General features: G+C 51.6%; 1 protein-coding gene across 1 annotated transcript in view; it reads right to left on the bottom strand.

The window, feature by feature from the left end:
- The window catches only part of ANTXR1 (ANTXR cell adhesion molecule 1), a 197,835-nt gene that overhangs the window by 85,798 nt on the left and 90,083 nt on the right, over positions 1–21,954 (bottom strand). The window contains exons 11-12 of the mRNA XM_055328273.1: positions 12,706–12,775; positions 11,678–11,756 (exon numbers count right to left, since the gene is read on the bottom strand). Of these exons, the coding sequence (XP_055184248.1) occupies positions 11,678–11,756; positions 12,706–12,775 (149 nt within the window). The remainder of the gene's footprint in view (positions 1–11,677; positions 11,757–12,705; positions 12,776–21,954) is intronic.

Genomic DNA, 21,954 nt, shown 5'->3' with positions numbered 1-21,954 from the left:
TAGAATTAGTTCCTTTTAACATTATGTAATGGTCCTTTTAATACCAATAGTTTTTTTTGCCATAAAAGTTTGTTTTATCTAATATTGATATAGCTATGCTAGCTTTCTGTTGGTATTTTCCTGATAGAACTTTTCTCATTCCTTGATTTTCAACTTTATATTTTATTGAATGCATTTTTTATTGTAAACAGCATACAGTGTAATATTTTTTAAATGCCATTTGTCTCTGTTCTTTAACTGCTGGGTTTGGTCCTTTATACTTATCTTGGTTATGGATTATTTGGATTTAACTTTTATTTCTAAAAATAAATATTGCCATCTTATATGTGTTTACCGCAGAGTTTCTTAAGAGCATAGATTCAGACAATTTTTTTCTTATTTATTCTTAAAACAAGGAGATTTCAGGGGATCCCTGGGTGGCGCAGCGGTTTAGCTCCTGCTTTTGGCCCAGGGCGCAATCCTGGAGACCCGGGATCGAATCCCACGTCGGGCTCCCGGTGCATGGAGCCTGCTTCTCCCTCTGCCTGTGTCTCTGCCTCTCTCTCTCTCTCTGTGTGTGACTATCATAAATAAATAAAAATTAAAAAAAAAAAACAAGGAGATTTCAAACTTTAGGCAAACATTCTTTAAAATACTTTGAGATAAAAATATTGAAAGTCAATTGCTCAAACATCCAAGAAAAATAAATCAGCTCAGATCCTCCAAAACATATTTGAAAGAAAAGATATTTTTATGCATACAGGGGTTACCAAAACAGAGATGTTGGCAAACTATTTTTCTTTCAGTTCATAAACAACATTTGATATCTGAATTCTGCATTCTGATATTCCTGTGGTCTTTTGCCCTTTCTGATGATAGTATGAGAAACCACAGGTCATCTTGTTAACATAATAATAATAAAAAATACTAGATATTGTGTAAAAGACCTTGAATTGTGTATGGCTTTACTGAGACTAGTAAGGAGATGAGAATGATTTATGACTAGTTTATCAATTGTTTGTAAATTAGAAGGCTTGTTTTGAGGTCACTTGAAACAAATTGTTCTCAGAAGGAGCTCAGAAGGAGCACACTTTGGTCTGAAGTATAATCTCTTTCGTATTAGGTGGAGGTTGGCCAATTTGAATTACGCTAAGACAAACCGTCTCCAGTGTCACCAACAAGAGGATCTCATATTTATTTTCAGAATATAAGAGCCACACTCAGTTGTTATGCTGCATAGGACTGATAATGTTCACCTCACTCCTTCACCAGCTTACATTTAGTTTTAGAAATTGCAGACTCTTAGCTTCGGAAGGAGTCTGATGTGCATGCGAATGGCAATTCTGTCAACTTGTCAAGTGGCCTGTGCTTGAATACAGCCCAACAGGGAGCTCGCTGCCTCCTGAAGCAGCCAATTATGTAGACCATTTAAAAAAACGGAGCCACTAAAAACAACAACAACAACAACAAAAAAAAAAAAAAAAAACAAAAAAAAACAAAAAACTGAGCCACAAACTGGTAGCCTATTCTATGCCCTGGATCTATGTAATAAAAGCAGACACTCCGGTCTCAGGACAGCCCTCCAGATACTAAAAACAGCCAAGTCTTCCTTTGTCTCCAAGCCAAAGAGTTCCAATTCCATAGAATATTCTACATAACCTTCCATGTTTGGCAAGACTTTTCACCCATTGTTTCTCTAGGCTCTCCCTGGAAACGTCTTGGTATGTCCTACAACACTCAGGTCTCCATTTGGCTCTCCCTGGAAGCGTCCTGGTATGTCCTACAACACTCAAATGAGATTTGACCTCCACCAAGTTCAGAGGTTCTGTCCCTGGAGTCATAGATACGATACTTCTGTTAATTCAGAAGCCAGAGCCTCTTCGGAAACCACGGCACTGTGCTGTTCCCTACAGAGCTTACGACATCAGGGTAAGGAAGCAAACTCCAGGTACCTACCGTGTACCGGGCCAGCTATTTAAGGGCCAGGGTTTCAGTCACCACCCTGATCTGATCCCAGAGCCCATGTTTATTCCCACTTTTCTTCTCCAACTAATCTTATCTCTGTGTTTTAAGCCACCTTTCTTTCTTTCTTTAAGATTTTATTTATCCCTGAGAGACACAGAGAGAGGCAGAGACACAAGCAGACGGAGAAGCAGGCTCCCTGCAGGGAGCCTGACTCAATCCTGGGACCCCGGGGTCACGCCCTGACCCAAGGCAGACACTCAACCACTGAGCCACCCAGGTGTGCCCTAAGCCACATCTTTCAAAGGACATATTACCTATAATTGCAGCAATAATAAAGTAAAGGCCATCCTCTTCCAGGGCTGAGTATGAAATGCTCATTCACTTGTAGCTCCGGGGCTGTGGGTTGGCCACTTTCGGTGCAGATCGCGTCAAAGTAACCTGGAGCCTATTTCCTTTCCAAGTGAACAAACCTATAAATCATTGGCATCCAAATTAATGCTATTTTGTTAATATACTTGGAACATACAAACGATTGATGGATCTTCCTAAACTAATGCCTTGGGTTTTTTTTTTTTTTTTAATGATTTCCTTCTGGCTGCCGTTCAAACTCTCTTCAAGGTCATCGGTCTCCTATTTGCCCTCCAATCCAGCCTCGCCTGACTCTTCCAGGCGACGTGAAGAGACGGTAGCAAAATGAACAAGGAGAGAGGCGGGTGTGGGAGCGAACTGGACAGGAAGTGGAATAGTGGTAGGATGAAGAAACCTATGGGGTAAAGTCCCAGTGTGGGCCCTGGGCCCGCCCTCCTCGACTGGGCGTTTGGATAGGACTTTTCTTCTCCAGGGGCCACTTCTTAGAATTGAGAAATGGTTTGGGGAGGGCCTTGTTGGGACAAGGACACTCATGGGACAGAGGTTTGGGGCTGGGTAATTAATGACCTGCCTACTTGTTCTCCCTGAATTTCCAGAATGATTTGTCCAGCTCCCTCTCGCAAGAATGTGGGGAACACCTTTTTGGGTAACTGGGACATAATCCACTAGGTCCAGTAAGTGGACACTCCTCAAGTGCGTAGGGCTTGCGTCAGGTGACCTACCCCAAGGCCTGCGTGGAGGTTCGTGAGTCTTTGGGGCAGATGCAGGAACTTCTGGGTGCCCGTGCAATAGCTGCCTTTTGTACCCCAAAGTGTAAAACGTATACCTCTTGGGGCGTACATTCTGTCCTGGCACCTATGATGTGGGTACCAGAGGGCATGGACTGGCTGTTCATCTTTGAGTCCTCACCATTTCGCCTACAGTACTATTTTAATACACACGGATTCTGATATTTGGCCCCATTTGCCATCAACAGCCTCCTTCCCACACACCTTTCCTTCCTGGAGAGACGCGCGTGCTTATAGCTGTTGGTATGACGTACCTCCCCCAGAGACAGCTGCCTATTTTGATTTAGGCAAATAGAAGGAAAAAGTTGTCTCTGATTTCTACTTTATTTCTGAAGAGTATGCAATAATTTTTTATGATGCTGGAAGGCGAGGTTGCCACTCAGCCCAGGCTTCCGGACCCATTCCCTACCAGGCTGGCGAAACTCAAGCGACTCTGGCAATGGCAGCCTTGCCACCTGTCTGCTTACCTGGACAGCCACAGGCCCACAGAGCCGGGCTGCGTTTGTATCTTCCCAGGTCACTTCAAAGAAACTGGTGACGCAACTGAACTGATTTCCAAAGTGAACCGGGGAAGGTGCCTGGGGCAGACCCCTGAAGACGGTTCTGGGAGGCGGTCCCTGCCCGCTCCCGGCAGCCTCCCGCAGGTAAAGCACCGCAGCCCCCACCTGTGAGTGCCAGCACGGCACCCCCGGAGCCAGCCTGACCAGCGCACCCTCAGCATCGGGCCTGGGCGGGGCGGTCACAGGCCACGCCCATGTCCCCCAACTCACGACTTTCCTACAGTTCCTTAGATTCTCTTTTTTCCCCCCCAAAGGTAGAAGGCATTTATTTCTTGAATGAGGAAAGATCGGAGGTTAACGTGGACACCGCATCACGTATGATGTTTAAATTAAATATGAAACTCCAAACTATGGCAGATAAGGGAAGGCCTGTCCAGCTGGTCCCAGCTGTTGTGTCTCCGACTGGTCTCCTAACACCCCGCGCCTACCAACCACCCACAGCCTCAGTGCCCAGGACACGCCGTGACCCACGCCAGAGCGCAGCAAATGCCCGCTCTTCCTCTCTTCCTGAGGTCACTTACCATCTCTTCCGTCCTCGGCTTCCCCCGGACACTCCACTTCCTACTCTCACAAGGCATCGCTCAGTTCTCTATTAAAGAACTTACCACATCACATTGCCATTCCTTCCAGACTCGTCTGTTTCCCACCCACGTCTTACACCTCCGTGCTTTGGGGGCTTAGCAGATACTGCGGTTACCTGGATTCTGCGTGAGTCTCTGTGGTTCTGCCCCCCTTGCAGCCTGGTGCTGCCGACCCTCAGCGGGCTGGTGGCCTGCCCTGAATCCTGATCCAGCTGAGTGGGGGATTTCTAGATTCCTTCTCCAGGTCTGCACCCCTGCCAAGAGTGGAGCTGATGCTGTTCTGAGGAGGTCTTTGACTATTGCCCTGTCTGGGATCACCAATTGTGGCTTCTCAGCTGGCAGATTTGTCCCCCTTAAATCACGCACAGGCTCCCCGTGCTCCTTGGATGGGTACACTGGGTTGCTGGCCATTCTCTCTGGAGGACTACCTTGCAGCCAGCTCAGTGGCCCCTGTTCTAATCCTGCTGTATTCCGGTTCCCTTTCTTTCCTACCAGCAGGTGCCATCATGATCTCAGTATGAGCCAACTGAGGCCGCTCATTCATTCATTCAAGTACCAGCTATCTGCTGGGTACCGCGTAGGCATTGCGCCAGGGGCTGGCTTCAATGGCGAACAAGACACAGTCTCTGTTCTTTCCTCGAGAAGCACAACGCACTACGCAGTGTGTGCGAGACCATTATTTCTAGTATCTGTGTCGTTGTTGTTTTCTCCAAGTCGCCAATGGTTTCCAACTGATAGCCTATCCCTGTGTGGCACCCGGAGGCCCCCTCTCGGGTAAGACATCGGGAGACACAGAGCATTAAGAACAACACTGATGCTGCCTGGGCTCTCTCTTCCTGGAGCAGGGGGCAGCAAGTCTCTGGCTCACTAGGCCTTCGGAGAGAGGCAGAAACAAAGGCAAGACCTGGAACACGGCAAAGGGGCATCTGGAGAGAAAGTTTTACAGTCTTTGCCTGGGAACACGAAAGGGAGAAGATCCCCACAGTGGCCACATTGAGCTACGATTATTTTTGGTGAATTCCCATTTTTATACCAGGAAATACTGTCCAAAGGAAGGAACATAAAAGGAAGGGTCTGATTTTAAAATCTTGGGATTCTTAAATGAATGAGATCGGGAGGGAATCAAGAGAATAAATCCTTTTTCTTAAATTTTAATAGGGTTTTTTTTTTTTTTTAAACTTTGGAGGACAAGTAGTATTAGGTGAGGATAATGGGAAGAGTCCTGTGTTTAAGATTTACCTAGCAAAGCTTATTAAAATGCAGACTCCTGGGACGCCTGGGGGGCTCAGCGGTTGAGCATCTGCCTTGGCCCAGGCGAGACCCCGGGGGTCCCGGAATCGAGTCCCACATCGGGCTCCCTGCATGGAGCCTCCTTCTCCCTCTGCCAGAGTCTCTGCCTCTCTTCTGTGTCTCTCATGAATAAATAAACAAAATCTTTAAAAAATGCAGACTCCTGAGATCCCTTCCAGAAATTCTGATTCTTTAAAGTTTCTCCAACTCGGTATGATTGCCATTTTGAGCTAGATAATTCATCATCGTGGATAGGGGCTCTCCTGTGCATTGTTGGTGTCTCTCTTCCTCTCTCTCTTTCAAATAAACACCAGTAGAAAAATACCACTAGTTTCAGAAAAGAATGGTCTGAATTCACGAACGTCTGAAGGATAAAATGGTTAAAAAAAAAAAGCCCTTGGGAAATCAGTTAACACCTTGTTCAATCCCCAAACCAAGTTGAGTTGGGGCTACTTGGGGGGCCCCTGGGAGATCCAGTCTGCTGCAAACTCCCCTCCAGAAGCTGCATCTCTCTTCTGCATGAAATGGTAACCTCTCTGATAAAATGCCTCCAGACCACGCTCAGCATGATAGAAAAATTTAAATAATAATAGGAATTGGGATGTAGTAATGATGCATAAAATTTAGTAGACACTTATTTTAACTCATTCTTTGAAATAGTCTAAGGATTCTCCTTATGTTACTGTTTACTTGATTCACCTACTGAGAAGATCTTTTTTTTGGAAAATTCCAAAGAAACTGCAGCCCGATCCTACTTGACTTACCAACCCGGTCCAATTTACTGGTGTTTCCCTTAGTTATCCTGCAGGCAACATCTTCAAAGTGTTCCCCACCCTCGTCCTGGTTGTAAATACAAGCTTATCATGGACTCAAAAGGAATCATGGCCCTTAATCAGGGAGACCTTGCCTGTTTATATTCTACAGGGAAGGAGCAGCAGATCTTTTAATGAGACGGGCCATTGGACCTTTACTTGGCAAGGAAAAGGAATGTCGATAGACTGGTAAAAGCTGTCAACTCTTTGATAGCCCACCAGGTACCATAGCCCCTTATATACTTTACCTTTAACCTGTGCAACAACCGTGCAAGACAGGCTAGGAGACAGGCTCAGGTAAACGTCACCCTACAACCTGGAGGGGTCACCCTACAACCTGGAGGGGCTAAGATCCAAAATTAGGACTTAGACTTAATATCCTGTATTCTTAATTCCTCCATTGTGCTACAAGGACAAAGCTGTCGTTCTGGTTTTGATGCCTCGGGGCTGAGTCTGTTGCATTTTAATTTTCATTCAAAAACAAGTTCTTTGAACAGTGACTTAACATGGGTCTCTTACATTTGCTCAACCTTGCTGCCACTTGTAGTCAGGCTGTTTTTCATAGAAAGTAGTAGGGGGAAAGACAGTATTCTCCTCTGATTCAGTATTGATTTTAGAACCTTACATCAAACTTTAGGTCTCTTTCCTTTTTTTTCAAAGATGGTGATTCTCTAAGACACGGGAAACCAGTGCAAATCGGATCCTAATCCTGGTTAATGGGGCGGGGGGGCATCAGCTGGGTCTCGTTGTTACATACTGGGTGATCGAGGGCATGGGGTGTGCATCTTAGGAGAGTAGTTGCCAGCCTGAAAAATGGCCCCAAATTAGAAGGCACCAGAAACTGATACAAAATGAGAGGAAAAGAGAGAAAGAGTTGTAGTTCCCAGGAGGGACCATGAACTGACTGCTCACAGGCATATCGAGTCCTTCCTCAGGTGGATTTCTCCTTAGAGGACAGCCTCCCCCCTCCCCCTTCACCTGAAATTACCATTTTTCAAATCACCACCTGGATTGTCTCCTCCATGAAGCCCTCCTGTCCCTTCCTCAATTCAATCCTCCTTCCCCACTCTGAAATCCTATAGCATTTACACCTCATTCACACAGCCTTGTTCTTTATTTTTTTTCTTCTCTTTTTTTCTCTTTATTTACCTATTCCTCCGTATGTCTCCTGAGCTCCTTTCTCCAAGTGGATCTTAAGCTCCTTAAGGGTAACAACTTTGTAAAATGCAAGTGGAACACCCATGACACAGTAGGAGTTCAACAAGCACTTGTTGAATGATTCTCTGATCTGTGTACCCTTTGGTGGGGAGATCATAAAATTTGAAGGCATTTATCTAAAAGGAGACCATCTTTCCTGAAAAATTCTTTCAGGTGCTCACATCTGCTTGCTTTGCTTTCAAAAAGACAAATGTCTTTTAAGTACTTCTCCCCAAGCAGCACCATAGTCGTGATGCCCTCCGCCCCCCCCCCCGGCCCCCCAGTGCCAGATGCTGGGGAAGAAAAGGGAGGCCCCTTGAGACTATAGAGATGGGCTGCGTTTACTTATGCTGGTGAAAGAGGACTTTGGATGTTTGACCATTTTCTAGAGCCCTGGAGCTCAGCAAAGTTTACCATTTGTATAGGAATCTTTTAGCTCTTGGATGGAAAAAACTCTTTTCCTGTAAAACTTCATGGAATTTCTGCTCCTGGCAGGGGCAACCGTTATTCATTGTGGATCTTGAAAACTATGACACGGTTGTCCAAATGGGCACCAAATAAAGCGAGAAAAGAAAAGTCTCAACTACGTATTTTAAAATGATTTTTGGTTCCAGGTGATGGTCGGGGCAGGCTGTGACTGGCACCGACGAGCCTAACCCTTTACTCAGACTCAGGGGATCTCTTCTGATCTAAAAACCTTGTCCTTCAAAAACAGCTGCTGAAGGAACAAACGCAAGTCCAAGACCTTACTTCATATTCTGGATGACCACAGGTTCCACCTGCGTCTCTATTTTGTCCAGTGATGGCTTCAATCTTTTAAATTTGAGGTTCTCTCTAAGGTCCTGCTGGGGATTGGGGTTTTATGCTTGACTATAGCTCTATTTTTTTTCTCTAGAAAAAAAAAAATTAGATTTTGACCATCTCGTCTGCCTCCTTTCAGTCACCTGGGTTTGGCTGAGTGACAGGCATGTTCCCCTTAGGGATCCGCCTTATCTCAGCAGAGTCCTTGTATTATAACGGGCCTCTGAAGCGGGAGCCAACTCTCTGGAAAGAATTTCCAATTAGTTGAATAAATTTTGACTAAGCTTCGACTAGAATAGCGGCTAACATTTAATAAGCACTCGCCCCCCCACCAGGTCGTCTACCAGGCACTTACAGCACTCCCTGTATGTTCACAATGCAGCCAAGAGAGATGAAGTATTGTTATTCTAATTCTGTAGATTAGGAAATTGATGCACGAAGGGGCTAAATGTGTGGGTCAGATAAGTTGACAACAAAACTGACCTCTGACTTTCCCCCTCGACCCCAGTCCGGCTCCTTCAGTCTTCCCTCTGTCCCTTGAGGGAACCCCATTCTTCCAAGTACTTAGGCCAAAGCCCAGGGACCCTTCTGCACACTGCTCCCCTCCAGCCCAGCATCCAGTGCTTTGGGAAATCCATCTCCTTTGCCTTCGCGATATAGCCAACTCTGACTGCTCCTCTCGTCTCTCCATTGCCTCCTGCTGAGTCAAGCCATCATCATCGTTGGCCTGAAATATTGCCATTACCCTCCTCACCAGTCACAGTCCTTCCATCTCTGTCTTCCCACGGGCTGTTCCAGCAGCCACAGTGATCTCTCAGATCTAAGTCGGCTCATGTTGCTCCTCTGTGCAAAAGCCAAAGTTCTCACAAGACCCTCCACTCTCCATCCCCATGACCTCACCGTCTCCTGCTCGCCTCACTGGCTCTCTTCCAGTGACAGACCACCAGCCTTCCTGCTCTTCCTGGAACACACGGAGTGTCTGGTTTTGAGGTCTAAGCGCTGGGGCCCTCTGCTTGGTATGTCCTTCCCCCAGGAGCCTCACAGTTAACTTCACAAGTCTCTACTCACACGCCACCTTCTCAACGTATCTCTGTTTCCATCACACTCACCCGAGTCGTACCAAGTCCTTTTGCTCGGCTCCGTTTTCTTCCTGTAGCGTATATTACCTTTTAACACAGTGTGTGATTCATCTGTTGTGCTTGTCTGTTGTCGGCCTTCTCCCCCTCTGCCGCTCCCCGCCAGACAGACAGCTCTGTCCGTAGTGCTCTCTCGTGTAACCCAGGGGCCCAGGACCGTGCCTGGCACGTTGTGGGTGAGCAGTGGACATTTGCTGAATAAATGAAATGGACGGTCGTGGATCTCAGATCTTGGAGCGTTCACACTTTCGTTGTAGACATACGGCGTTCTCGAGTGAAAGGGCAATGAGGGAGAAGATGTGTCCATCAAGGGTCAAGTGAGCAGGAGACTCAGTGATGAGCACTCAGGTAAGGAAGACGCAAGACATGAATGAGAGTAGGTGGGAGTGAGTTGGAAAGATGGAGGGAACTTCGCTCTGAGCTCTTTTCACTCTGCGATGGGTCCGTAGGGACGTCCTTTCCTCTTGGCTTACAGGCCAGGACTTAAGCTGTAGTCTTAGTCCTGTAGCTGCCATACCACGCTGGGTCCTGAGACCTCTCCCTTCCTCCCCACCCCGTGCCCCTGTGGCCTCAAGGGCACGGCTGTTTCTCTGCGGTACCGTCAGACATAATGAGAAATACAGGCCCAAACTGCTGGATCACTCAGAAGCAGGGAGGAATCTGGGATGGAGTTGTTAGCTTTGGGGTATTTTAATCATTTCCTGCAGGTTGGCAAGTTCCAGAAGGGTCAATTTCTAAAGGAATCAGGCGGGGTACACTTAAAGAGACTTCACCGTTGCTCCAAAAGGTTTTACATATTTGGTCTCCAGATTTTGATGTTTCCCTGAGGGGTGCCAGAGACGTGGACCTTTCTCGGTGGTGACACTTCTCTGGGACAACCCTACTCTCTTACTTCGGTCAAGGGAAACTTTTCCGTTGTCTGTACTTGTTGCCATGGCTAACACTGGTTTCAAGAAAACCTAATATAGGATGGTCCTAATATAGGATGAAAACCTGTGTGTGTGTTGGGGGGAGAATGGGGTGGGGGGTGGTGCAGAGGAGCAAGGGGAGAGGGAACACTGTCCACCATGAGGCCGACCTCACGCTCATTTACGAGAGGCTCGCTTTTATCTTGTCTGACCCTGGCGCACGCCCACTATCTCTCGTCCACCTGTGACCCTGTTAGGGCTACAAGCCCCAATTACTGAGGGGCTCTCATGATACGGCCTCCAAAGCTCAGCCAGGATGTGACCACAGTATCCACCCAAGGTGACCATTGGGCCAAACACATGAACCTTTAGAATGATCCGATGGGAAAAATGCATTTGGTTATAACATTCAGGCAAAGGTTACTTTGGAACTGCCCACGTTAGGGCCCGAGGTCCCTCAGGCAAGCCCTGACGGTGGCCCCCTGATGGGTTGAGCTCTGAGATACAGCAGGACGGAGCAAGGACACTGGCCGGAGGGCTGTCCCCCCCCCACCCCGACCCCGGCCGCACATGAGAACCTCCCCAGGGGCCCCTGGAGCCACCCAAGCTAGGGCCACTCCCGGCTTTGCTTCCGTTGGGCTATAGCACAAGGCCCAGGCATCATCATTTTTTAAAAGTCGTCCAGGTGATTTTATGTGTGACCAGAAAAGAAAACCCCTAATTACGGATCCAGAGAGGGGGCGTCCGGGGCGCTGCTGGGTTTCCATCCGCTCTGCCTCACGGGCCCTGCGGTACAGCACCCTCACCCCCGCCCTGCTTCCCCCTGGATGGTTTCCGAAGTCCCATAAACAAGCTTCGGTTTCTCCCATTCTGAATCCCCCTTACACTCCACGCCGCTCTCCAGTCACTGGCCTATTCCCCGGCTTCCCGTCAGGGAAGAGCTCCCTAAGCCGGGCTTTCCGCGCGCCCTCCGCGTCCTTCTGCACGTGTGCCCCGGAGCCAGTCCGTGCAGATGTCCCCCCTCCCGCTGCACAGATGCTGGCCCGGTCCCACTGCCACCCGGACGTGCCAGCGCGCTCAGGCCTCACCCTCGGTCGCGGAAATGGGGACGTGGAGGAGGCCAACACGGGGACACCAGACACCCTCTGCCGTCAGCCCCAGGCCCAGGCCCCACCGGCCCCGCCGGCCCCGCCGAGCTGGAGTCATAGCCCGGTGACCAGGGTGCAGAACCAAACTTCCGCGGAAAGGAGCGGCTGGGGACGCCTCCCAGGAAGGGAAGGCGATGACTTACACAGCGCGTGGTGGTGATGATGACGGAGCTGGAGATGAAGGACAGGCCGTCGTTCATGCTGACCTGAAGCGCGGCTTTCCTGCAAGGACAAGGGGCCGGGGGCTCAGCGGGGTGCGGGGTGCCTACAGCTGGGCCCCTGCAGAGGAGCTGGAGCCCCCCAAGCTCCCCGAGTCCCCGGTCGCCAGCCGGGCCACATGCTGAGCCCTTCGCACAGGCCGCCAAGGCCGCCCAGTCAGCAGGAGACGGTCTCCCAGGACGTGGCTCCAGCCCCCGCGTGAACCCGGCAAGCTCGTGTGGGTGGGGGGCCCGGGGGAACCCGGCAGCGGCTTCCCGCCCTCCCCCTCTGAGCCTCATGGGGCCTGAGCTCACGCGGCGCCCGCGTTTGTGGGACCGGCGGGCTCGAAGGCCGGTGGTGGGCACCCAGAGGGCGGATGATGGAAAGTGAAGTTAGATGAACCGGTTTGGCGTCTTCTTCCTGAGAGCCACCGGTCCCTCAGCCCGTTGCCGCCTCGCTTACAGGGAGGCCAGCTGTGTTCTCCGACAACACCCCACAGCCCCCCAGGCCCAGTGGAGGAAGGGGCGCCGGGCCTGGCCTCAGACCAGCTCTGCACCCGGCGAGCCCCTCGGCTTGGCCTCCTTTCTGAGCCTCCTGGTCTCCGAGGAGGAGGGGGTCGCCCAGGGCAGCTGCCATCGCGGGGCCTGCGGGAGGGCGAGCTCTACACGGGTGGTCTGACCGAGGGACACAGACCTGGGCTCGAAACTCGGCGCTTCGCCTCCTGCGGTGTGGCCCTGGGCAGGCTACTCGGGCTCTCGGGCCACAGCCTGCACACCTGTAACCCTGGTCCTTGGGGAACCTGGGAGGATAAAGCGAGCTTCCCCCTGTAAGGCATCTGTCCCGGTGCCTCGCTCGCCCTAAGCACAGGCACATCACGACCCGAGCGCCCTAGGCCAGGGCTGCCTGGCGACCCTTCCCCTCGGCCTCCCGCGTCCCCCCCGACCGTGAGGGGCACGTGCCGGTGGGAACTTACATGCCAACTTCTTTTAAGATAGGTGCCGGGCACAGCAGGTACGTGTCTTCCACGGTGAAGGGCTTCTCATCTGCAAAAAGGAAGTCGCCAGGTTAACAAGAGTGAAGCGACCTTGCAATGTCACGTTCAGTGACCGCGAGACACCAAGTCCCGGGAGACACCAGAAAAGCAGCAACTCTGCAACAGACGCTAGCCTTGAGCCATAAAATCCACTCAAGTGAAGGAACTTAGGGCCTCCTGCTAGGATGCTGGTCCCCGACCTCGAACGTCCAGTTGAGTTAATCAGGGAACAAACTGAGACTGAGCTCTCACCGTAGACCAGGCGTAACTGAGGGGACACCGGAGGACGTTAGCCTGGTCCCCGGGGAGCGTCAGGTCTGAGCCTTGCTTGAGAGAGAAGCCGTACTCACGGAGAGAGTTTGTCGACGCAGCATCATTTCTCACGGCCAAGACATGCAGCAAGCATTGGATGAGCGGGTAAAGAATGAGGAATGCACACACACACGCACACGCACACGCACACACGTGCACCACGCTGTGCCTCTGAAACGGACATGATGCTACTCGTCAATTATATCTCGTTTTTTTTTTTTTTTAAAGGAAAAGTTCGCGGACACGTACCAGGAGTGACTAAGCCAAAAATACCATTTGGCTTCAGAAAGCGCAGGGCTCCCTTTAGGTGGGTGCCGGGGGAGGTGCCAGGGAACACAAGCTTGAGGTGGGCTTCGGCAGAGAGACGGGAAGAGGCCCTGCTGGCGGGAGGGTGGGCGCGAGCAACGGCGGAGCAAGCGAGACATATTCCGGGGGAGGAGGTGAGTAGGATTTGGGAGGGTCCGGATGAGAGTAGCTTTGGTCTGAGGCCTTTGGGTGAGAACTTAGGAACTTGGACACAGGTCCACGAGCTACAAAAGGAGCTCTCGAGGTTTTGGGGGAAAGAAACGAGAAGGGATGATTTTGGAAGCTGCAGCCGATTCAGCTGGGAGAGGTGGACGGAGGCCGGGGAGGTGGGAAGCTCTTGCTCTCGTTCCGGGGAAAGCCTGAGCTGCTCTGAGCAGCTTGCACCTCCAGCGTCCTGAACACGTCAACGTGTCCCAGGGGCTGGGCCCAGAAGCAGGGTGAGGAGGTCCCGCCGTGGTCAGTACACTCATCCCTTCCTGATGCGACCCGTGAGGGTGCGCGGGACCTGCAGGCGGCATGAAGGTGAGTGAAGGGAGGCCCGTTACCAAGCGGTGGACACACGCAAGTGCCTGCCGGGGAGGCAGAAAGGAGCACGCGCACACATCGAAGGATGGTGTTGCGCACGGGCATTCGTTACGAAACCCAAGTCTCCAATGACGATGGACTGTGGCTGACACTGAGCCCCGGGCCGAGCGGGGATGAGGATGCCTGGCGGCCTCCGTGCCTGGACCGAAGGAGCAGGGCCGCCTGGGTGGGGGTCAGAGGACACCCCCTCTAGAGTGCTAAGCACCGTGTCTCCGTGGAAGGAGAGGCTCCTCCGAGGTCTCGGGAGATCTCCAAGAGGTGAAAAGTTAGGGAGGTTAGTCCAAGTCATTCATCTTTCATTCCTTCCTTCATCCAACAAATCCTTTTTTTTTTTTTTTTTAAGATTTTATCTATTTATTCATGAGAGACACGGAGAGAGAGGCAGAGACCCAGGCAGAGGGAGAAGCAGGCTCCTTGCGGGGAGCCCGATGTGGGACTCGATCCCGGGACCCCGGGGTCACGCCCTGGGCCGAAGGCGGATGCTCAACCGCTGAGCCAGCTGCGCGCCCCTCAACAAATCTTTATGACCTAGAGACACAGGCTTTGAGAGGAGAAACACGCTCTCTAGTTTCATGGATTTGGTAGCAGCTGCAGGGGAGTCACGTGCTTACTAAGCACTTTCATTTTTTATTAAAAAATACATTCTTTCGAATGCCCTCCACGTGTCGGCCTTGTGCTAGGCCTTGCCGTGAGCAAAACAGAAGACAGCACCCCATGCAAGGAGCTGGCCTGCTGCAAACGACGCAAGTTGCTACTTAACTGTAGTTGTGGGGAGCCCAAGGAGAGAGAAGGAAGGTCAGGAAATGCCTCCCCGAGGAAAGGCGATGTAGGCTGAGACCTGGGGTCAGGTGAAGAGGACGCCGAGGGGGGCAGGCGGCCCTGCAACCATCCTGGGGCGGGAAGGAGCCTGCAGCTTTGGGGAGCTAAGGGAAGGCCAACGAGGTGCTGAATTTGCACGAGACGGTGGCTCAAGATGAGGCTAGGAAAGCCAGCAAGACCAGACGACCAAGGCCTTGTGGGGCACGCTGGGAGCTTTGGGGATTTTTCCTAAGGGCGATGGGAGGTCCCTGCTTGGATGTAGAGTTAGCAGTTGCAGGTGATGGAGCGCTGCTGGGATGGGGGAGGTGCACCCTAGGAAGCTGAGGCTTTCGAGGACAGCGGCAGGCCGCACGACGCCTGGACGGAGCATGTCCTTCCCAGCGTGTGGTGACAATGATGCCGGGAGACCCATGTGGGACATGCACTGCCTGTCGGTGCATCGTCGAAGCCACCCTGCGAGCAGGGCCACCACGGAAGGCTGCTGCTCCCTTGATTTTAAAGGCAGGGGGCGGGGGATGGAGGGAGGTGAGGGACCGGGCTGCGTCACACAGGGGAGCCTGGCTGCTGCCCGTGGGGGCCCCAGGCGGCACCTCCTCCTCCAACAGCCTTGGGGGGCACTGCGCCCACTGTCGAGGCGACAGGGAGGCTCGGGGGCGGCAGGAGCCCCGGGTGCACGGCAAGTCCGCAGCCAGGCCCGGACCGGGCTCTCCGGGATTCCGCCCGGCCCTCCACCGGCCCACCCTCCCGAGAGCGCGGCTGCCCACCAACTGCACTTGCTGTCCTGGCCTCGGCCCAGCCGGCCGCCCGCGCCTCGTGGGACCCGGAGCGCAAGGCCCGCGGAGCCTCGGGGGCCACAGGAGGCCCCGGGCGTCCGGCTGGGGACAGTGCGCCGCGGCCACTCGAGGGCCCACGTGGCCGTCCCTGCCCACGCGACCTCCGGGGCCTTGGCGCCAAAGCTGTCCCCGCTGCGTCCCCACTGGAAAGGAGCGGGAGGACCGGCCTGGGCCACCTGGTTCCCCTCCCCTCCCTGCGTGTTTCCTTCCCGCCCGCGAGACCCTGTATTTCGGGAGGCGAGCCTGCTGGGAGGACTGGGGACCCTGGGGAGGCTGGAGTGCAGGCGCCACCCGACCTCCCCTGGCCTCCCCCGGCCTCCCGGCCTCGGGCTGTGGGCCGCCCCGGGGAGCTGGCGCTCTCCGCTCCGGGGAGGATTGTTTGGTTTGGAGCCTGTTTTCACTTTACCACAAAAATGAGTGACTTTTTTTTTCTTTCTCTGTCTCTCCCTCTCTAAACAAAGGAGGGCCATTTGGTTTCCATAACGCAGATCATCTGACTCCTTCCTGGAACATCCCCCTGGGAAGCAGGGCACAGAGCCTCCCCCGCGGCCCAGGGCCACCACCCGCTCCGAGGACGACTCCCAACTGGCCACTGGCAGCCAGGTCGCCGCTCGTGAGCCCTCGAGTGCGCCGGGGCCCGACGCCGGTGCTTGGCCTGCTGGCTACGGGGGAGAAGGCTGCGGAGGCGCACGAGTGTGCAACCGGCAGCTAGGGGGATTTTTCGATGATCTGTAAATATAGATTTCCTCCCTTTTTACCCAAGATATTTCAGAATTGGGTGCATCCACTGCACATGGCTTAATCGAAACAGCTGTCTACAAGAATCTGATAATCGAACAGAAGCTTGACCTACACCAGGATCTGGGGATCAGTGAGTGACATTACACCGAACTGCCAAACGCCCTAGGCCTGAGACCTAGGTACCCCTGAAGATGGGGACAGAGGCCACAGAGAACCACACCACATCTGCACCCTCACATACGTCTGCATCCACACCCACATCTCAACCCCTCTCTCCGTGTTTACACTGATTTTGTCTAAGGCGGGGGTGTCTGTAGGTCCTTTTGCCTAAGGATCTATACCCAGGGTCTCATTCGACATCATCATTATTTGTTATTCACCATTTGGGACACTGGCTCAGGGAGGTTAGTTGGTAGAGTTAGTGTGGCATCCCCGGTAAACGTCAGAGCTGAAATTCAAAAAATTCAGGTTTTGTTGAAATGATTTGCCTGGGGTGGACCCGGCTAGCTCTTTCATGGATGTGATTCAAACTATCTTAAGTTAGATCAAACCAGTTAGCCATTTCACATGGTCATAATCCCACAGCTGATTTTTGCGACCCGTACAGCAGGAGCGGAGTCTTTCTGTGCGTGGCCACTTTGGAGGTGCAGATGCTCCACGGGCAGGGCTGGGGAACCATAAGCAGGTCTTCCGTGGGAGGGGACCAGGACCCGAAAGCTCCGGGGTAAGGTTCAGGCACCTTTCGAGAGACAGCGATCTACTGTCATGAACCTGTGCACTCAAATACGTACATTTGCAGGTTTTGACCTCAGGTCAGTGTAACTCTTTTCAGCCTATTGGAGAAATTCTCAGAATTCTTTCCCGCAGTTGGTGACTATCTAATGGATTTGGGATAAAAACCGGGATTAACATTCATTTGGTAATTCAAACACCAATCACAGTGAATCCTTTCGTAGGGCTGCTTAGATAATTCGATATTTTTCAGGCCCTGGCAATCTTTCCTCGATATAAATATTTATTTCTGGCCAAAAGGACAAGTAAAACCTTTAGTCTTATCTGGGGGAGCTTGTTAAAAGCCTCCAAAAGCTGATGTAAGCTCCAAAGCAGAGTTTACATTCCTACTGTTACAAAATAGTGAAGGTTAGGGACTAAGTGAGCTCACCCCTGCTCTTTCTCCCCACCTCCGCTGGGCCTAGGGAGCATTTTCAGGGCCTCCCCGAGCCAAGCATAACTGTTCAGCACCAAATTATCAGCTGGTTTGGGAATGTGTCTGAATGAAGGGAGGACAGGCCAGAGAGTTAGGCTGGATGTTTCTACCTTCTCGCTGACTTCAAAAGTAATCAGCTTTTTACGAAGTTAGGGCTTTAAAATAGTGTGCAAAGACCTGAAACAAGACGATATTCAGCAGGACTCCAAGTTAGTGAAAATCAAAGCGTTTGGGGAGAGCCTTCTGGAGCTCCAGCCAGAAAGGAGGTGCTCGACGGTCCTCCCGGGGCTCCTGCAGTATAATCCACAAACACGGGCAATCTCACTGCGTAGCTAACTGGAACCCATGGCTTAGAGTGGTAGGAAGTTAGTATTTATTGGCCATGTACTATGTGTCAGACCCCGGGGCGGGGAGGTTTTCATAAAAGGGTGAGAAAACAAGCCTACGGGTTTTCTTGCTTGGAAGACGTGGAATTTGACAGTGGAGAGAATGGCTTCTACTTGGAAAGCGTGAACAAAGGCTGAGGTCGGAGCAGTGAGAAGCAAGAGTCAAAACAGAATGGGAAGACATGGTAGTGAAGTGCAGGCGGTGGGGCCGAGTCGGGAACAATCCTCAGAACACAGCACATCCACTGTGACGTCCTCTCATGCCCGGCTGGAGCCCCAGGGGTGCCTGGAATGCTGCAGAACCGAGCTGGCCCTCATCCTTCCTCTTAGGCATGACCCACATCCACCCACCTCTTCCCTGGCCTGGGACTGTTGGAAGGTTTCCTTGGAAGCCCCCATTGGCTGGTTCACCAGGGGACCAAGCAATGAGCCTGGCCAACAGGTTCCAGGGAAGGTCCCTGGGTGTATGCATAACTATTTTACCCGTTCCCGTAGGTTACAGGTCTCCAGGATGTGTCTTTTGGTTTCCCTTCCTGTCCTCTGGGGCAGGGTGGACTAGCATGGAGACATAACGAGCACGTGAAGAGCCGAGCCTCCAGTTCCATCCCAGCTTTGTCACCCCCTGGCTACCAGCCCATCTGCAACCCAGCCAATCTTGCCTATGAGATGGGAGTCCTACTCATTTCATAAGTCATTGTGAATTTTAATGAGATGATAGGATTCAATGCTCAGCCCTTAATGAGCACTGGACATGTCAGCTATCGTGACTAACTCGTGGTGCCGCTGGGTTCATGGTCTCTCAGGCACCTGAAAGACACAAGACGCGAATGTGGGTGCAAACTATGTCTTGCGACCCCGCTACCAGGTTGTGTCAGGGCCCGATGGTACAGGCGTGAGAAGAAGAGGGTCATCTATCGAAATAGGATCTGCGGACATGCACACGGCGCCAGGGTTCACCCCACGGGGTGATTTTGACCCTCAGGGGATGGCTGGCGATATCTGAGACAGTTCTGTTTGTCACACTGGGCCAGAAGGACCACTGCCACTTAGTAAGTAGAGACCAGAGATGCACAGGGCGTCCTTCTCCCCCTCAACAGAGGCAATTACCTGGCCCCAAATGTCGACAGTATCAAGGTGAGAAATGCTCGTATAACGTCTATCATGGCTTTACATATATATATATATATATCTCGCCCATCGTAGAAGGTCCTTCAGCTACTACGAGTGGTCCACAGCCCCCAGGTTTTGGTAGAATGTCCGAGAAAGCTCAGAGGTGTTATAAAGTGATGGGGAGAGGGGGGAGGAAGAGCTTGAGGTTCGGTGAAGACACCTGGGTGGAGTAAGGAAGAGTGCCTCCACGTGGGATGTCCTGGGTGCAGATCTTCCCGGTGGTAGGAGGCGCAGCACCGGCCACTTTGCTTGGTGGAGCTTTATGACTAAAGGGCTCCCAGAAGTGGGATTTAGATCAGGGACGGGATCCAGCAGCCTTGCCAGTGAGACTCGGGATTGTCTTGCTCGGGCTCATCCGTCCCCTGGTCCCACACACGGCTGTGACCTCTGCGGTTCTAGGCTCACTGGCTTCTGGAACTGGTCCTCAGCACAGTTAGTTTGACTTCTCAGGATGTAAATGACTTGAAAGGAAAGTCTTCACCACCTACTATTTTTCTTTACGAAAATCTTTACTGGAGTTTTGCTTGGGTAGAGAAAAGCCCCCTTTACGTCCATCCCACCCCAAATTATTGGGGCTTTTGTCTGCCCAACAAAGCTCCAGTAAATGTCCACATACTGTATTCTTGTCGGGGCCTTAAGGACGGGAACGCGCACGGACACCGTCCCCGCAGGAGCCAGTTCAGAAATGACTGTCAAAACCCGAGCTCTTTGGGAAGCAGGGGCCAAGGGGAAAGCCCGCCGGATACCGTGAAAGTCCTCAACTTCCAGGACGAGGGTCCAGCCAGGGAGCTACCGGGGCACTGTACCTGCGAATGTACGGTCAACGGCATACGCTGCGCGCTGGAGCCTGCGCTCTCCCTTCCCCGGCCACGACCTTCTTCCTGGATTATGGGTTCATGTCTTGCTTGCTCCTTACTAAGGTGCTTGGTGACCTCGGGCAAGCAGCTAAATCTCTCTGAGCCCAGGTTTCCCATCTACGAGCTGCAGGGGAGTTGTGGGAATCAGCACCTCCCAACGAGGTACGTATCAGAGTTCTAGGGACATTTGGGGTGAGGGGGCCCAAGGGTTGGTGGGCACGCTTGTTTTTGGAAGCCGTCAGAAGCCTCTGGATCACCCAAGGTGACTTCTTCTACCTCTGGCCAAGGAGGGCACTTCTGGTTTTAGTTTCCTACTTAGCTAAAACGGAGGCAAGTAAGGCATCCTTCCCTGGGGGTGCTGTGAGGGTGGCATGAGATGGCACGGGGGGCCCAGGGCGGGTGCATAGCAGGCAGCGACCGCGACGACCGGACAGTCTGGTGGGCAGCCCGATGTGCCACCGCAGGAGGAGACGCCCCGTTACAGCTCTTCGTCCTGAGGTGCCCAGTGACCCCAACCACTGACGACCTCAACCCCCTAGGGATGCACCCAAATTGCACCCAGTACCTCTGACCGACGGGTGCAGTACTCTAACCCGCGAGAAAGGAAACCAAAAGCCCTTTTTTGAGAGGTTCGCCTCGTCCCCGCGGCCCGCCCTGCCCACCTGCGCGTGGGTGCCGCGTGGGTGCACTCAGCGATCTCCTTAGGGTGCCCGCAGCAGCCCCGGCCCAGATGCGGCTGAGATCTGGAGCATAGTTTCTGGATAGTTGGACAGATTTTTAAAAACAAACACACTGGAACCCCTGCATTCGAGGGAGTGTTGTCTCTCGCCCCCCGCCCCCCCCCGGGAAGCTGAGCCCCTCTTTGGAGCTCTTGGAACTGCCTTCATGACTCATGTTGAGTTTGAAAAATATCTTCAAAGGGGTCAAGTTTTCTACTTTGAGAGTGAACAGAAAGTAAAGCCGGCCCAAGCCTAGTGAGGAGGCCTGGAGGGCAAGCTGGGAAATAACATCTTGAATCAAAAAAGTTAAGTGCGCCCGTAAACCCAGGAAACTGACTTCTCACATGGCCTGGGAAGTTGAATTTTAGTGAGTTGGGTAAAAACCAGTTTCTTTGTTTATAGTCACACCTCCTACCTTGCCACGCAGCCCCGGGATAGTCTAGCATGTTTTTCATTACTGCATTGATAAAAAGCCCATTTTTAATTTACTGTTCATGAAAACGGATCATTTCTCAGCTCAAACCCCAGTGTTTTCCTTTTTAGCATTCTAATCTGTCTGCAAATGGATTTCCAATCGAAAGCGGATCTTTTCTTGGCACAATATGTTAAATACTGGAGTAGGAAAAAGCGTGGCCAGAATAAATAAAGTTTGTGTGAAGACTTCCAAGCTATCTTCTTGGCCAGGAGTGAGTTCAACCTGGTGATCGGAGAATCAACCAAATGCTAAACTTAAGACGTGTGCTAGGAGTAAATAATTAACAAGAATGTTAAAAATTAAATTTTAAGCAACTATTGTGGATTCTTTTTTTTTTCTCGTTACATAAGAGACATAGGATTGTAGAAAACAGAAAAAAAAATTAATAGTGGTCTCATTCCGAGGTAACTACTGTTAACATTTCGATGTGTTTTCAAGTCTCTGCATAAAAAGTATGTGTATAAAACAGAAACATTACGGAGGTGCCGTTTTTTAACCTTTGTGACTGTATTATTAACATTTTCCCACATCAGCAACTGTTCTTTCCCACACATTAATTACATAGGGGTCAAGTATGATTCATATAACAAATTATCTATTGTTCAACATTTATATCATTACCATTTAGATGTTTTGGTTTCCTTCCTTCCTTCCTTCCTTCCTTCCTTCCTTCCTTCCTTCTTTCTATGCATCCTTCCATCCATCCTTCCTTCTCCTCCTCCTCCTCCCTCTCTCTCTCTTCCTCTTCCTTTTTCCTTTTGCTATTGTAAGTAATATTA

Source organism: Nyctereutes procyonoides, unplaced genomic scaffold (genome assembly GCF_905146905.1).
Source record: "Nyctereutes procyonoides isolate TBG_1078 unplaced genomic scaffold, NYPRO_anot_genome, whole genome shotgun sequence".
NCBI lineage: Eukaryota > Metazoa > Chordata > Mammalia > Carnivora > Canidae > Nyctereutes > Nyctereutes procyonoides.
The sequence above is the reverse complement of the archived record's forward strand: the minus strand, read 5'-3'. Positions and strand labels throughout refer to the sequence as shown.